At 39.9% G+C, this 15,667-nt stretch overlaps 1 protein-coding gene across 2 annotated transcripts in view; it reads right to left on the bottom strand.

The window, feature by feature from the left end:
* Positions 1–939: 939 nt before the first annotated feature.
* Positions 940–15,667, bottom strand: part of MBOAT1 (membrane bound O-acyltransferase domain containing 1) — a 56,733-nt gene continuing 42,005 nt past the window's right edge. For both annotated transcript variants that reach the window (XM_027676043.1, XM_027676042.1), the window contains 7 exons: positions 15,120–15,303; positions 13,181–13,373; positions 10,121–10,224; positions 7,317–7,381; positions 5,840–5,972; positions 4,537–4,688; positions 940–2,805 (listed from right to left, as the gene is read on the bottom strand). In XM_027676043.1, the coding sequence (XP_027531844.1) occupies positions 2,673–2,805; positions 4,537–4,688; positions 5,840–5,972; positions 7,317–7,381; positions 10,121–10,224; positions 13,181–13,373; positions 15,120–15,303 (964 nt within the window). In that variant the 3' untranslated portion in view covers positions 940–2,672. The remainder of the gene's footprint in view (positions 2,806–4,536; positions 4,689–5,839; positions 5,973–7,316; positions 7,382–10,120; positions 10,225–13,180; positions 13,374–15,119; positions 15,304–15,667) is intronic.

Raw genomic sequence — 15,667 nt, 5'->3', positions numbered from 1 at the left:
TTTTTCACCCAGCTTTAAGATTAATTCAACCAGCAAGTTTCCCTGCAAATACAAGGTTTCAAAAAGACAGTTTCAATTTTAATTCATGTAACACATCATATTAAATCCACATGACCAGTTCTCATTGTCACCCATAGTGCTTGGTTTCAGGGAGAGGTTCAGGCTGAGAAGACAATGTGACAGGAGAATATGAGTTTACTCATTAGCCCTGACTAATTCATCACATTGTAGGAGCTAAAACTACAACAGAAGTTGATGGTAAGTTCCACTTAGGTGAAACTGTAGAAAAGAAACCCCACTGATAATATCTGGCCTCTTGAACGTACAGCTCAGGAAGGGCTGCAGACCAGAGCACGGGCTGTGCAGGCAGATCCCAGGGCACAGAGCAGCAGGTACAGACCTGCAACCACCTTTGAGTTGAGCATTTATTTTCCAAAGCAGGTGCTAAAGCCAACCTGCTGGGAACATCAGTCTTCTGCAGCCTTGCTGTGCATTATGCTGGCTCTGCCAGAGCTTGCAGCAATTCATTCCAGTCTGTGGGAGGTAAACGCAGGCTCAGCACACAGGATTCCACAGCCAGCAGCACCCAAGTCCCCATCCCTTCCTGGGGAGACACCCTGGTTCCCTCCCATGAGAAACAGGAAGGACACAGCTGGACCTCACGGGAAACATTAGATGCCCAAGGTGCAACTGAGGCTGGTGTCACAAGGAGAATACACACACGAGGACCAAAAAAAAGACTTGCCAAGTTAAGGACAAAGCTGCTACAAAAATGAACGGTGGTCATCTTTTCTCCATTTCAGCAGGAGCTGGATGGAACACTCAGCTGCTCTGCAAAATCCAGCAGACCTGAACATCTCCCTTCACAGGTGTGAGGGATTTCACCCACCCACTCACCCATTTTCACATTAAATGTTTGTGATTAATAACGCCAGGCAGTGACACAAAGCAAATGGTTTATTCAGATCAATCTTTTAATCCCATCTTGCCCTTTAAAATAAATTACCAAATAAACTCTTCCATGAACTATGCTCTAAATTGTGAGGTGGTCATAGGACAAAAACTTCCCACAGAGGAAAAAAAAAATCACTTCTTTTGGAACTTGTTTTGGTTTCCCTGATTTTTTTCTCCTCAAAACATTAGGATTCTGTAAAATTTTAATCTGACACAAAAATCAGAATGCAGTAAATAGCAGATTCTTTGCTCAATCACACACTGATTAAATGTTCATAAAGCAATACTTTAACAAGGGAACTGCTTCTACAAAATCCTGATAAAAACATTCCTGGAAAACATTTAAAAACGTGGTTTAGTTGATTTTGATGTGCAGTACCAGCCTATTTTATTGGGGTAAGTGGATTTAAGGAAAAAAATAAAAAAAAAAACTGACACAGTATTTTGCAGTAGGTTATCTCAATGCACAGCAAGCTCTTAGGAATTAAGCCACAAAACATCCCTATAAGTCAAGGACTTTACAAGCAGGGAAACTTGCATCAACAGTTAAGTCAGATGTCAAGATCATACAAGGACTCAGTCTTGACTCTTGTGGTCATCATATCATATCACATCACAATATTTTTCAGAGAATGATTTATTATGACTATGATAATTACTGCTCAGGTTTCTTATTAGTGTTATCTGCTGGAATGTAACCACACCATAAGATGGGATGTTTTTGAGTAGAACAGTCTGATCCACTGCAAAGCTTCTTCAGATTTAACCCATATCTGCAAGCTTTAAAACACTAACCCTGCATGGTTCCTCACTTATTTTGATACCAAAAAGGAAATGCTGCATCACACTAAAACTGCAAACTAAGGCTGATGTAGCAATGAGCTCCAGCTGCATCATTAGAGAAGCACAACTCTACACACCACAGGGTGTATGTCCCTTCTTTTACTCTAGGTTGAGTTCCCCTTTCTGCCTTTTGTTTTTCCTTTACTTGGCTTTAGATTTTGGCTTAGCCAGTTATCAGTGCTCCCAGACATCTATTCCCAAGGGACTTGTCTTGCCCTCATTACCAGCAGGTGTCACATTGAAGGATGTGAAGTACCCTTGCTGCCGAGCTCAGGCTGCAGTCCCTGCTCTGGGGATTGCTGGGGAAAGCCCCATTCCCCCCTCCCCCTGCTGAGGCAGAAGTCAGTGCCAGCACCTTGAGCAACCCCATGTCTGTAGTCTTCTACTTGCACCATCTCTCTCCATAACCAAGAGATGAAAAGTTTCCCCTCCCAGCTGCCCACAGCACCAGGCCATCAGGAAGCTGGTCTAACTCTTTACTAATTGCTTTCTGTCCCTCTCTCTAATCACAGGATTATTTGTTGATTAATAATTATGTATTTCTGTAAAAGAGAAAAAAATGCCTCTCTGTGAAAAAGTTTAAATATATAAAAACATTTCATAAAAATATTTATTATAAAAATCAAAATGCCCCATGAGCCTGTAAACGTTGCCTGTAAAATCTCCACTAACTGCAGTAAATTGAAATACAGTCATTCAGGCTCTTCTCTGCCCTCTCCAGTAAGATTTTAAGATAGCCAACAGAAATGCCACTTGTATTGTACTTCAACCCTCATGCCACCCATTTTTCTTCTTCTTTGTTTGTTTACAATATGACAGTTCGGTTACCCAATGCTGGCAATTTTCTTTGGAGGCATCGTTTGTCTTTGCAGGCATCATTTGTCTTTGCTTTTAATAGAGTTCATCATGGCCTGATTCTGAGCCCTTCTTAGGGAGTGGGTTTGAGGTCTGATTGGTAACAGGAGCAACACCAGGATGCTTAGAATGTGCATGTGAAAATACACAGACCTGGGAACAAAAGCAGAAAGGGAATGTTATATTTTTGTTGGCAATAACATGAACTGTGCAACATCAGTAAGCAGAATTAAGTGCTAAGGGATGAATGCAGAATGTACGAAACCTAGAAAGCACAAAAATACACCCTTGAATTTCACACACTCACACATTTCACACAGATCCACATTTGATATCTGCTGGCATGGATGAAAACGTTGCCGTGAATGTTAATGAGGCAAGGAAACAATCAGCAAACTTCAGAATCCAAAGTCTGACAGCTCAGATAAACCCATGTAATTCAACCCCAGACTTATTCAGCCCATCTCTCTTTTAATGTTAGAGTATAGAAGGCCATGTTCTGAAGAAATATCCTTCATGCTTAAAAAAAACCTTAAAAGTGACAGAAAGAAAAAAATTCATTCAAAGTCCTGACATCTGAAATAAATCAAAGCACTCAAGTTTTAACTGGGGAAGGTCAGGTAATGATGTTTACAGAAGGCTTGTGTTTTTGAAGGTAACTACTCAGAGATATCTTTATTTGGTATCTTACTAAACATCAAATATTTTTATTTCAAATAATTCAGTATACACGAGATTGAAGAGAAATAAAAAATACTTAAACCAAGTATGTGAGGCTCTGGCAGCTTGGTAAGGATGACGTTTGGGAGCAGTATGGTCCAGCTCTTAACCACAGAAATGCATCTTTCCATGGTCTCATTTATGCTTCTTACCACAGTTCTTAATATCCTTGTAAGGTGCTTAAGACCACTGCTAGGTGAGCAGTGCTCAAAAAATTCATGCCCTAGTCCAAAGGTGTATAATTTCCTTGCTTAACAGTCTCTAAGTTTAAATGTTAACTATGCTCAAAATCATCAGGGCAAAAAATATTAAGAAATGAAACTAAGAAATATTTGGAGTAATTTTTATATGGTAAGTTTTCTGTGTTGAAATCAAATGTTTTAAGAAACAGGAATAGAAAATGTCGAAATTCGAATCCCTCCAAACAGACTGGCAGCAGCCTATCTTGACTACCAGTTTCGTGTCTTTTATGTTAGAGGAGGAAATTGTCTATCTTCTGAACCAAAACCTGTTACTCTATGTTAACAGTTCACTGTAGAATGAAAGAAAAGCAAAGCAATGTACTCCAGTCTCCTTTTTCTAATTATTTTCTCAATTTCCCAATTTCAATTTGGTTTTATTAGAGTACATTTGATATACTCTGCAACAGCAGTATTTTCTTATTTTAAGGAACCTAGGGAAGTACTCATTTCCTAAGAAAAGAAGCATACTTTAATAACGAAAAGCATACTAATTTCAAAAAGTAATGGGCTGCCAGAACCCTCCATATCTCCTGATCGATCACATCTCTTTTTGTATCCATTTAGCAGCTGGAAACCTGGTCTTTGCTCAACAAGTCCTTGCTACTGCCAACTCACATTATTTTTAACCTCTTCAGCCTTGGCTATGGCTAATGGCTGAGACTCAGCTGTTTTGAAAATGGAAACAGTATATGAAAAGTTGCATAAGGACACAGAGAAGTACAAGCAAAGTGCTCTGCCTTGGCGTTATGATTACCTCACTATGTTACAGAAGCACAAAAATCACCCCTTATACATTATGAAGCATCCTGCTTGAACTCCTTTCAAATTTGATGAAACGCCAACTGTCTTTCGGTGCGGTTTGGGTTATTTAACGAAAGTCTATGCCGGTGTGGAGACACCCAGTCAAGAGGAGAAAACTTACTTGTAAAACTTAATTGTGGGCTCAACAGCCAGCATAACAAACGGTGCAACAGTATAGCACACAGCCAGTTGAGTGACAACCCAGGTAACAATGTCGTAGGCTATCTTAAGAGGCACTGATGAGAGGAAGTAATGTCTGCAATTGTTTCTTATCTGCAGATTAGGGAAAAGTAAACAGAAAATTATATACATCCATTTCTTAGGCAAAGCCATGTGGACACATTGCAGTGCATAACTCTCCACTTAACCATCAGCATTAGTATCACAGAAAGGTTTTATACACCTGTTAGAAAGCACTGAGAGTAGGAACACAGAAGTGTATTGACTGGCATATCCAAGATCCCACAGTCAGTGGCAAACAGAGAAGTGGCCCCCAATTTCCTCTCTCATAATCACAGAAGCAGACTCTCATTATGGGTGTCTGGCACAGTATCTTTGGGGAGGGGAGCTGTTATGATGTGATCTTCCTCCCTCCTTGTTTTCATTTATTACTGGTTATCAACAGTAAAACAAAGTTACTTTAAATGGACAAATAAGTGTTTATACCTGCAAGTATGTACTGTTCCATAGAGATTTTGGGTTAGTTTCACATTTATGAAATCCTCATAAATGAGAGGCAAAGTACATGTTAAGAGAGCATGTTCAGCAACCTGCTTTAGCCATAGTGGTTAATACTGATTACTAGTTTAATTCACCTCTCAAGTTGACCTGACTATTTATCCATAGTCAAACTCTAGAAGACAACAGTGGTGCTTCCTAGCCCTGCACAACTGGCTGGTTCAGCCTGAAAGATCAGCAGTGATAAATTTATCAACAGTGAGACATGAAACCTGTTCTAACCAGTTTACTGCATCAATTGAATCCACGTAAATTGTTCAAGTTTGGGCTAATGCTCAGCCCATAGCAGCTTCTTGTGTAAGACTGGGCCCAGAGTCACTTACACACCAGCATATAGGCAACGTGACCCAGCAAAAGTCTTGCAATCCAAAATGATCTGGAATCCCAAGCTAATTTGACTGCATGGACACAGTTGGTGGCTCTACTAACTGTATATCCTTGAACAACGTTTCCTCTGACAGCCAGGGATAGTAGTGCATCACGTGCAGAATCAGTGCTGGTTCTAACTGCTGGGGGTATTTTGCAATTAGTGTCAATACAGAACAAAGTTTCAATGAACACCAAGCCTGCAAAGGCACGCAAGAGGGCTCACATCAGGGACAAGTTGCTTGACCATGTGATGGTGCAGTTGGCAACTGGATAGTATCTAGCACTGGCCTTAGAAGAGAACAATGAAAGGTACATACTGCTCTGGCTGCAAGTGTGATAAGTATTCCAGTGAGAAACGTAAAATAATATCCAGGATAGATACCATGCCACAGGGCCGACAGGATAAATGTTAAAGCCGTAGGGTACCAGGGAGCTCTGTCATAGCAGACACTGCAAAAATGAAAACAAAAGAGAAGAGGCTGAATATAACTGAACAATGGACACTGCATTTCAAATACTTCTCTGTTTCTAAGGTCTTACTCTGTTTTCTTAATGGTCTTATCTTGCCTCTGTTACAGACTAGGGCATGAGGCACTCTCCCTTCATTTAAATGGAGCTTTAGATGGAATGAGGAAGCATGCTTTTTGGCACTGACTATCCAAAGAGTGCCTGTACTCATTCCTGGTGCTCAAAGCATTTAAGTAAATAATGGAATAAAGGACAGGCAAGACTTCATTCACCTTTACATCTCTATCTGGAATCATACACTACCCTTCAAAACTCTGATGACAGATCAAGAGCAAGTTGAAAGACAAAGAGATGTGACCCCACCCTTCAGTGGTGAACAGAGATATTTTTAGGCACAGTTATCCGGCAGATGCTGGGAACAACAGGGAGTGCCGTAAGCTATTGCAAAACAGGGGATTCCTGCTAACTTTAGCAGCCTGAAAATCCTATTCCTAAGATGCAAGTGAAGGATAACAGTTAAGAACACAACAACCGGTCCATTTGGCTATCCAAAGTTTAACTGAAACACTGTGTTCCAAAGAAATGAGTCAAGATAAATGCTTTTTTTATCAGGAACATAATTTGAATAATGAAAAATAGTAGACATTGACTTTTAAGATGTATGTATTTAACATCATTATAGTTATGATAGCTACAATAAATCTATGCCTGCATTTCAGACACCATGTTGACTGTACACTGAGCTTTAATCATGCCACAAAGTGTAATGAATAACAAGACACAGCCCAATCTACAAAATTTGTACTTGTGCTAGTATTTATAAGATGTGTCTTAACAGTCAGAGGTTAAAATCAAGTCATCTCAGTGCCGTATCCTAAACAGGGACTCCTTGGCAAGCATCTTCTGGTAACTCCAAACCAGACTACACTCGGACTTTGAAGATTTTGACTTCTCTCCACTTCTTGCTGAACTGGATCCCAGTGACACAGCAAGGTTCACCTCCACATGGGAAACATAGCACAGTAAAGCAAAACAGTACAGGAAGAAAAATGGAGGGAAACAAGAAAATGCTATTACTTTCTATTATGAGGGATTCAAACAGTTCATTTATGACTTTGCTGCTCATATATAAAATATGAACATTTTACATTTGCAGCAATAAAACTTTATAGCACCAAATACCCTTGTATACCACCAACTGTTAAAGACATCGAAACAAAGAAAGAACAAGAGGCTATACATTTATGAGATCCACCAGTCAGCGTTTTTCCAGGCCATGTAGTGGTTTTGGGTCTCACATGCATGTTACTGTTTGATTACTCTTACCGTTTTAGCCAGGCAGCTGTCTGAATGTTCCAGTTTTCAATGTACATTTTAAAACTTGTTGCAGTCTAAGAAAGAAGTTCATGTGAAATGTTAGCACTGAAACTTGTAAAATACTACTTGCATTTTAAATTCATGAGGAGGTACATGGAAAATATTAATTCTAGCTGCTAACTTTTGTGAAGACCGTGCCACAATCCATCATTACATTAATATGATTTGGGAGGGACATTAACTAGGTTGATGGCTCACTGCCAACTTGGCACTTGCTCTAAAGTCTCACTTTGTTACATAAAATTAAATACAATGTTTGGCTATTTTTCAAATAATGGGAAATCTGAAAAGCTTTCTTGTTTTATATGGTTGGTCTTCCCTTCAGTTCATAAACAGCTTCATTTTTGGAAGAGATATCTTGCCACCCAATTATGCAGTCTGGACTTCCCTAGAGTACAATTAAAACAATGTGTTAAAAAAATCAAAAGAAATGCATTATTATTTGGAGAAGGAAGGGGGGGAGACTGAAAATCATGGATAAAAAATTTCAGGACTAAATTTAGAAGCCAACTGTCAGTCCACTGACAAGCTTGAGAAACCAGAGTAGACTCCAGGGTCCTGAGAGAACCACTCATACTTCCTCTGAGTTCCCCCAGCCTTAGGAGACTGCTGGACTCTGTTGTTCAGCATCAGTTCCCTAATCCTGATCAAATTCACATCTGGTGGTTCTCCATCCCTGCTCCCCGCCTCGGTTCCATGCCTGCTGACAAAAACCTTCAAGGGCCGCCTCACCAAGCAGGGACATGATTCAGTGACACTGCATTATTTTGCCATATCAGCTGCAGGCAAGCACACACTGAAAAGATGTATTAAGGGCAATGATTTCCAAGGGGAATATGCAGATATCTTTGCACTTCCACAAAAAATCCCTAAGGCTAGCAATTCATCCTCTGAATTTAAAGAGTTAAAATGATTAGCAATTCCCAGTGCAGCACTGCCACATTTTAATTGCCTTACTGCACCAAGAGAAGCCAAGAAAAATACAGTTTCTCGTCCAACTAATATTGTCACTCTCTTTTGGCCTCCTTTAATTTCCCCAGTTACATTACCAAGAGTGAAAGTAGTCACTGGCTGTCAAAACAAGCATGTTGCCAAGGCTTTCATGTCCCCAACACGTGTTTAGCCCCTGTCCACGTTTTAATGCTTGTACAACTCCTGCCATGTGCTTATCTTACTACAGATCAGATAGTCCCATTTAGCACTCAAGTTCCCAACTCTTAAGCAATTTTACATATGCTGAATATACAGACTATACCTGTACACACTGCACAATCACACTTCAATTTCCAGCATTGTTGTTGGCACATAAAGTGATGGTTCAAGGCTTACCCGAAGTCATGGTCTCTGTAGCTCCTTTTTTTCTCATTGCACACATGATCAGATCAGAGAGCACTCTGCTTTATGCTCTTGGAAACAATTTCTGATCTCTGTTGTCCATGCAACCAATAAAGGAAGTAAGTTTTGAGAGGTATACAGTTCGGTGGCTAGAGAGGAGCAAAAGCTCCTGTTTCCTTAATTTGGCTTGACTGAAGAGCATTGCTTGCACTTAACTTTCCTACTTCAAACAAAAGTTTCCTCAGCTCATCAAAGTAGGAATCATCTCCTGCCAAAGACTGAATCAGATATTTATTCAAGATCTCAGAGTGGCACCTAGGGTGCTGCTATCATTGAGGAGTGTAAAACATTTCTGGGCTCTGTATTCTCTACTGCTCAAGGAGAGATGTGCACTGAAAATTAATTAATATTAAAAAAAAAAAGGAAAGAATGTTGAAAAAGAGGGAGTGTATTATGATACTTCCAATTTTGGCATCTTCAATGAAGAATTACAGGGGCTCTTTCATTTTTGAGCAGAGCTATTACAGCCCGTTCACTTAATCACAGATCATTCTGCAATAAAGCATTCAACTTATTTTCCTCCGTGATTATGTTTAAAATCATAACTACAGAATTACAGAGGGAAGCTCCTCCTATTTCTAAAAAAGAAGCCTTTAGAAAGCAGTCTCAGACACATAAATATTTCCCTATCTCACTGGCATTCACAAAACATTTTTCAGGGCAAACAATTGGCCATCTTTTGCATTAGAGATACAAGCATAAATAGCTCACAAAAGACTAATGGATTTTAAAAGTACACTGCAGTCACAAGAAATGTGTGACAAACATTTTGAGAAACAGTGTGGCTTGCTGGATGGCGTCCTAGACCAGTAGCCATCTAAGCTCTATGTGGCTCTGTCAGTTCCCATTCAGGTTGCTTGATTTGTACCTGTTATGCCTCCAACCCTAGCTTTTCTCCATTTACAAGAGGCACTCCAGCCCTTCCAAGTGTTTGTGCAATGACTGCTTGTGCCTCTTTCACTACCACCACTTATCTCAACTAGGCTACAAAAGTGAAAGTGTTAGAAGTAAATAAACAGACATTTCACAGATGGTGAAGAATCATAGCTGTGAGCAATTTACTGACCCACTGAGCTCAGCCACAATCTACAGCACTTGACTGCTCATTTATTAAATATCTGATGTAATTATTTATAAGCATTCAGGAAAATATTTAGAAATACAACCTGAATACAGACCATGAGGAAGCCTGTGAGACAGATGCTTTTTATCTGCCCAACAGATAAAACACAAAACCTCTTCACACTAAAGAGGAGCAGTCTGGTGGCATGGACTTATTTTCCTTTCAACAAAGCCTCTCGTCATTATCATGCCCATTTCTCCACAATTATGCCAATGCAGCCACTCCTTTATCTCACCTCAATGTTCCAGATATTCAAATTGGATAACAGGTCCCAGCGGAAAGTGCCTCTCTCATCAACTCCACTGAATCCATAACCAGCTGCATTGTTGACTGCATCTGCTGCAATGTCAAAGCAAAACAGGTCAAAATCAGACTGCTGGAAAAGCCATATTTTCTTACAAGTCAGTATGAGACTAAACACATATTCAAACCAGCTTTGTAGCAATTAGCAACCTCTCTTTCCAAGAAAAGCTTTTTCTTTGCAAAGGGGCACTACAATTAGGCTACATAAGAGTCATTTCTTGAAGAGGAAAGACTAGCTACCACTTAGGCAAAAGAAATAACAATGAATAGAAATCACTTTTCCTATTATTTTGCCTTTATTATTTACCTGAGATAGATATACAAGTGTGGCCATAAAATGAATGAGTATTTTCTTCAAAAGGGCAACTGGATGTCACAGCATTTTCCAGAATTCTGAAAAGCTGTAATGTCTCAAAGACATGCTTACCATTTCTATTAAGAGTCCAACATGATTGTTTTAATTAAGACTGTCATTCAGACTTCCACAGACAAAGCCTTTTGCTAATCCTGCTGCTCAGTGCCTCACTAAAGTGTCTCACCATCTCTACAAACCAAATATTGAGTAACTTCAATTACAGACTTAGCTACTTAAAGCACAAGTAAAAGCTTGGATAACAGTAGGTATTACACATTGTTACACTCTTGCTCTTGCCCGGGGTGTTGGTCAACTATCTCCCCTCTCAGACTTGCCTGGAAGTCACCTCATCACTGGATCTCGAGATTCTGCTTTCAGTGTGCCCCTGCTAGAAATACCTTCTTGGAATACTAAGAAAACATTATCACCTCTGAATCACCAGTTGCAGCCAAAACTGAGGATCATTGGAAGAAAAAGTGAAGTGCAAACACAGGTAAGGCTTTTCCTTCTAGATCCTTTACAAAATAAAAGCCTGGTTTTAAAAGCAACATGACTAACAACAAATAAATAAACAAGCAGCCTTGTCTAACCTGAAACTTTCCATTTTATTTTCCACTTTACTAAATGAGTCAGATTTTACTGATGGAAAGAAAGGCCTCCATGTTTTTAATTATCTCCCTGTTTAAAAAAACCCAAACAAACAACAAACAACAACGTTGCATGAAGTTGGCCCATAGGATCCTGCCCAAACTCAGAGGCTGGAGCTGCATGTAACAGTCACCCCAGAGCAGGGGAACTCCTGCATTTGCTACTTCTTGCCCTAAGGGTTGCAGGGACCAACCATTTAGTGTTTATTTGCCAAAAACAAGAAATCAGAAATCATAAGATCAGCAGTTATAATATAGCAGACCCCTCAGCCTCTTGCTTCCCAAGCTGCTGCCTGCAGAGCGAGGTGTGAAGCACAGAAAGATGACAATTGTCCACACTCAAATTGCTCACAAAACCCCCATCTCCACAAAGCTCAGCAGAGGTTTGTCTCCCTGCTGACTTGAACAGCTCTGGTGTATGGCTTTCACCACCCCTTGGGTGGAGGCACTCAAATCTGAAGTGGTTTGACGGCTCAGAGTTAGATTTGCAGCCATGTTCCTATGACTATCGCTAATGCAGCAAGAAGCTGAATTTTCTTTCCGTGGATCTGGAGGAATTCAGCAGCGCAGTCCTCACACAATAGCGTGCCTGTCCTTTTCTGAGGACAGGAAGCGTTTATCAGCCCATTTCAGCAGGCACTTTTGTAATGCCCTGGGCCACACCACCAGGAGCAAAACTGCAAAAGGATAAAGTGTCTGCTGTTCTGCTGCCTGGATTTGCAGTATGAATAACAGAGGCCTCACCCTCCAGTATGCAATGCATGCTTTCCACCCGCCCCCCTCCCATTTGTAAGATATTTCTACAGCCTCTATGGCTTAGTCATGTCACAAATCCAAGTTCAATAATGGACTTTCAGTTAACTATAATGCTGGAGAAAATGGAGGCAACAATTTGACATTGGATCCCACAAAAATAAGTTTGTGAGCAAGACATTCTTAATCTTAAAGCCTTTCCCATCCCAAACATGCCAGTCCTGGCTGCCTTCCCTCGATCTGACAGTTTTATTCCCAGCAGTTTAATCACAGTCTCACAATGAATCTCCCTGACTATTTCCATCCCATCTCAGTGATGTCCTTCTCAGCTTCAGGTTCATGCACTGCTGGCTGGGCTTTTAGGATCTCCCCTACACACAGTGTCTTGTAATACCAGCAAAAAAATTCAGTAGATTTTCAGCCTGGCCTAAAGGATCTGACTCCTCACATACAGATGTGAAACATGACTTCTAAAAGAAAGAAGATAGAATGCAAAAAGATTATTTTGACCACCAGTCTAGCCGGTTCCTAAAAGAAATTCGCTTCTCTTTCTAATGAGCTGTCTTACTTCTCCTTTTCCTTGTAGAGATTTTTGGGTCCTTCCAAACACCTCTCCTTTGTTCCCCGTGGTTCTCCAGTCCCCTCTCTGGACTGCTCAAAGTCAAGGTGTATACAGGACCCCACAGTGCCCTAGAGGCACAGCCTAACTTCAGTCCCACAACATGCACCACAGCTTTCTAATAGAGAGACATGTGCTAAAGAGGGCCCTAAAGAAAGAGAGGGGTCTGTTTGCACTGTAACATGCAAAGCTGAGCCAGCATGACAAATTTTAACCTCTCAACTGTATTGATGTAAGTGAAAAGCTATGAGTACAGCATTAAAATCAATGTTAAGAGGAGGATTTCCTGTAATGATTAATTTGATATATTAACAAAATTTTAAGTGAGAGGAAATTGTTACATTGACTCTACTGTAAAGAAGCTGAAAAATAGATTTGGCTCCAGAGACAGGGAATCTTCACAGACAAGCTGGAATAGATTTTATGCATGTTTTTTCAAAACTTTTGACATCTCCCCACTTCACCAGGGTTCACTGCCTAAGGAACACAAGTACATCTCTCAAGTGAACTACAGGTCTAGGGACCATTTTATTCTGTCCCCATCCTCAATGCTTCCTCTCTCTCCCATTTATGAACTTATTTGTTACACACAAAAATACATGATGTAGCCACACTTACCCAATGTCCACGCAAAATAATACTTTGGTTTTGCTGCCTGTGTTACGACATACAGGTAACCAAGTCTTGACAAGAAGGGTGTTTTATCAAGAAATTCGTTATCAATAATATATGCCATAGGAAAGTTCTTGGTAAGCGTCAGGAATAAAATGAGAGATACTAGTGTGATACAAAGCTTGTACATCACTGCTCCCTAAAAAGACCAAACAATGAAACATTCATTAGAAACATTTGATTAAGGGGAAAACAAGGCAGTGTTCATGACATACAAAAACAATGTGCTTCAAGAACCAATAAAGTTAGAAATTACAAAGTTGATACTGACTAATTCAGAAGATGTGATGAAGAAAAGGCCAGAGTCAAAGCTTTAGTTTCATTTGGTTTACTGAACTACCTATAGATACGTACAAAGGACAATCAATCACAAGTCAATTGTGATTGGTGATGAACTTCATGAAAGACTCCTACACTAGTTAGTGGAGGTCCTAAAATGAGAAAGAAAACAAACAAAACCCTACAATGGAAATTAGAAATCCTCTCTATATGTACTATCATCTCCTGGAACTGAAGACTTGGTTCCTCTTCAAAGCCAAAAGCACTGATATTCAGTATAGGAGTAGGTCTTACTGCCCAGCTACCACCCAGAGGTCTTGTTAAAAATCACTTGTCCAAAAACTGAACGTGTTGTACAGCACACTTGTACCCAGGTACAGGGTATCTGCTCTGCCACAGTGTTTTCTATTACAGCTCCCCACCTTCCTACATACTACTATTGACAATCATGTCAGTAGTTTGAACCTTGTTTTCACAGAATCACAGAATATTCTGAGCTGGAAGGGACCCACAGGGATCATTGAGTCCAACTCTCAAGTGAATGGCCCATACAGGGATCAAACCCACAATCTTGGTGTTATTAGCACCAGGCTGCTAATCTCACGGTCAAACACACGCAATGAGTAAACCCTTCTGGATACAGTCATAATTAAAAAGTAAATCTGACACTTGGGTACCACATAAAAATTGACTCATGTTCTGAAAAGACTAATAAAAATGCAACATACTATTGAAACAACAATGTGGTTTTTGATCCAAAGTACTCATTTTATATATTGTCCACATTCTGGAATAAATTATTGTGAAATTATTTTCTAATGTAGATTCTAATATTCTCTGCTGATTTACATCTTACACAATATAGGCCTTATTCTGACCTCAGTCAGACTAATGTAAATCAGAAGTGACACCTCTAGAGCCAGTAGAAAGACAACTGTGTGCAACAGGAATCAGCTATGCATAAGCTCATACTCAACCTCAGAGGAGACATTCTGCACACACTCACAAAGCTACGCGTTCAGTGTCACCTTAAGAAAAGAGAGAGAAATCTGGTTTTCATGGTGTTATCCTGCTGTACCAGAAGGCCATTTTATAAGAAGGTCTTAAGTAATATTAAAAAAATATAAAATAAAATTAATGTTAATAGTATGTGAAAAACTTACCTCTGAGTCATATTAAAGTGTGAGATTCTCTTGCAAAGCACCTGGACAGGCTACAGCTTCTGATTAGCCGTGAATCATATATTTCTAACATTTCCTGCACTACAGGGGAAATTTTACTTTTTTCCTGATGTTTCCTCTTCTGTCTGGAGCTTAACTGCGACTTGTCATTGTCAGAACCTTCAGACCATTCCCATTGCTTCACAAAGGAGTGCACATTAACCAGTGACTCGTTCGGCAAGCCAACCCATTTGGGGAACTCACTAGTCCCTTCACCCCTGACCTTGTGATAAAAACAGCAGCCACACACAGAAGAAAACCAGTGTAACATTTAGTGGGAAGATAATCCAAAACTGGTTTTTCTTCTTGGTTTTAATTATGAGAATCATGTACAAAGCTGAACTCTCCTACTGTGTGCAATAAATCTTCATCATTTTAAAACTTACAGTTGGAGAAGGATCAGGAAGTCTGTCATAACCCTTCTGCTTCCAGTTCACTTCTAACAGTTTCATGTGCACATGCCTCCCTTCAATGAAGGCGATATAATCCTTGTAATTGCTGCAAGGCCCAGCTATGATGCTCATAAAATTGAGGAGATAACTTAAATACTCCAGTAAAGAAGGTCTTGACCTGTGAAAAATCAGCCACACACAACAAAACAAAACAAAAAAAAAACCAAGGTAAAACACAGCAAAGGCTTTCACCAATTTTTGTTTGCACGGTCTGCCTCATTTCCCCACCTCTCTTCTATCATCCTCACCCCAGCTGAAAGCTCACTAGATCTGTTTGGGGGAAGATGAAACACAATCTGCCTTATAATCTGGCGATGTCTGGCAGATGGCAGTCAGAACAAAGGTAACATGGAAGTGCTTAAGCTACAGGTGAACTAACACTAAGGATTTGAGAAGTTGTAATCTTACAAAGATTTTAGTTTAAAACAGTAATAAATTTAAATACCCACTTTCAAACAAACTGGCTTGTGCATTTTGACCAG

This window comes from Neopelma chrysocephalum, unplaced genomic scaffold (assembly GCF_003984885.1).
Source record: "Neopelma chrysocephalum unplaced genomic scaffold, ASM398488v2 Primary Assembly neopelma1_26, whole genome shotgun sequence".
Taxonomy (NCBI): domain Eukaryota; kingdom Metazoa; phylum Chordata; class Aves; order Passeriformes; family Pipridae; genus Neopelma; species Neopelma chrysocephalum.
The sequence above is the reverse complement of the archived record's forward strand: the minus strand, read 5'-3'. Positions and strand labels throughout refer to the sequence as shown.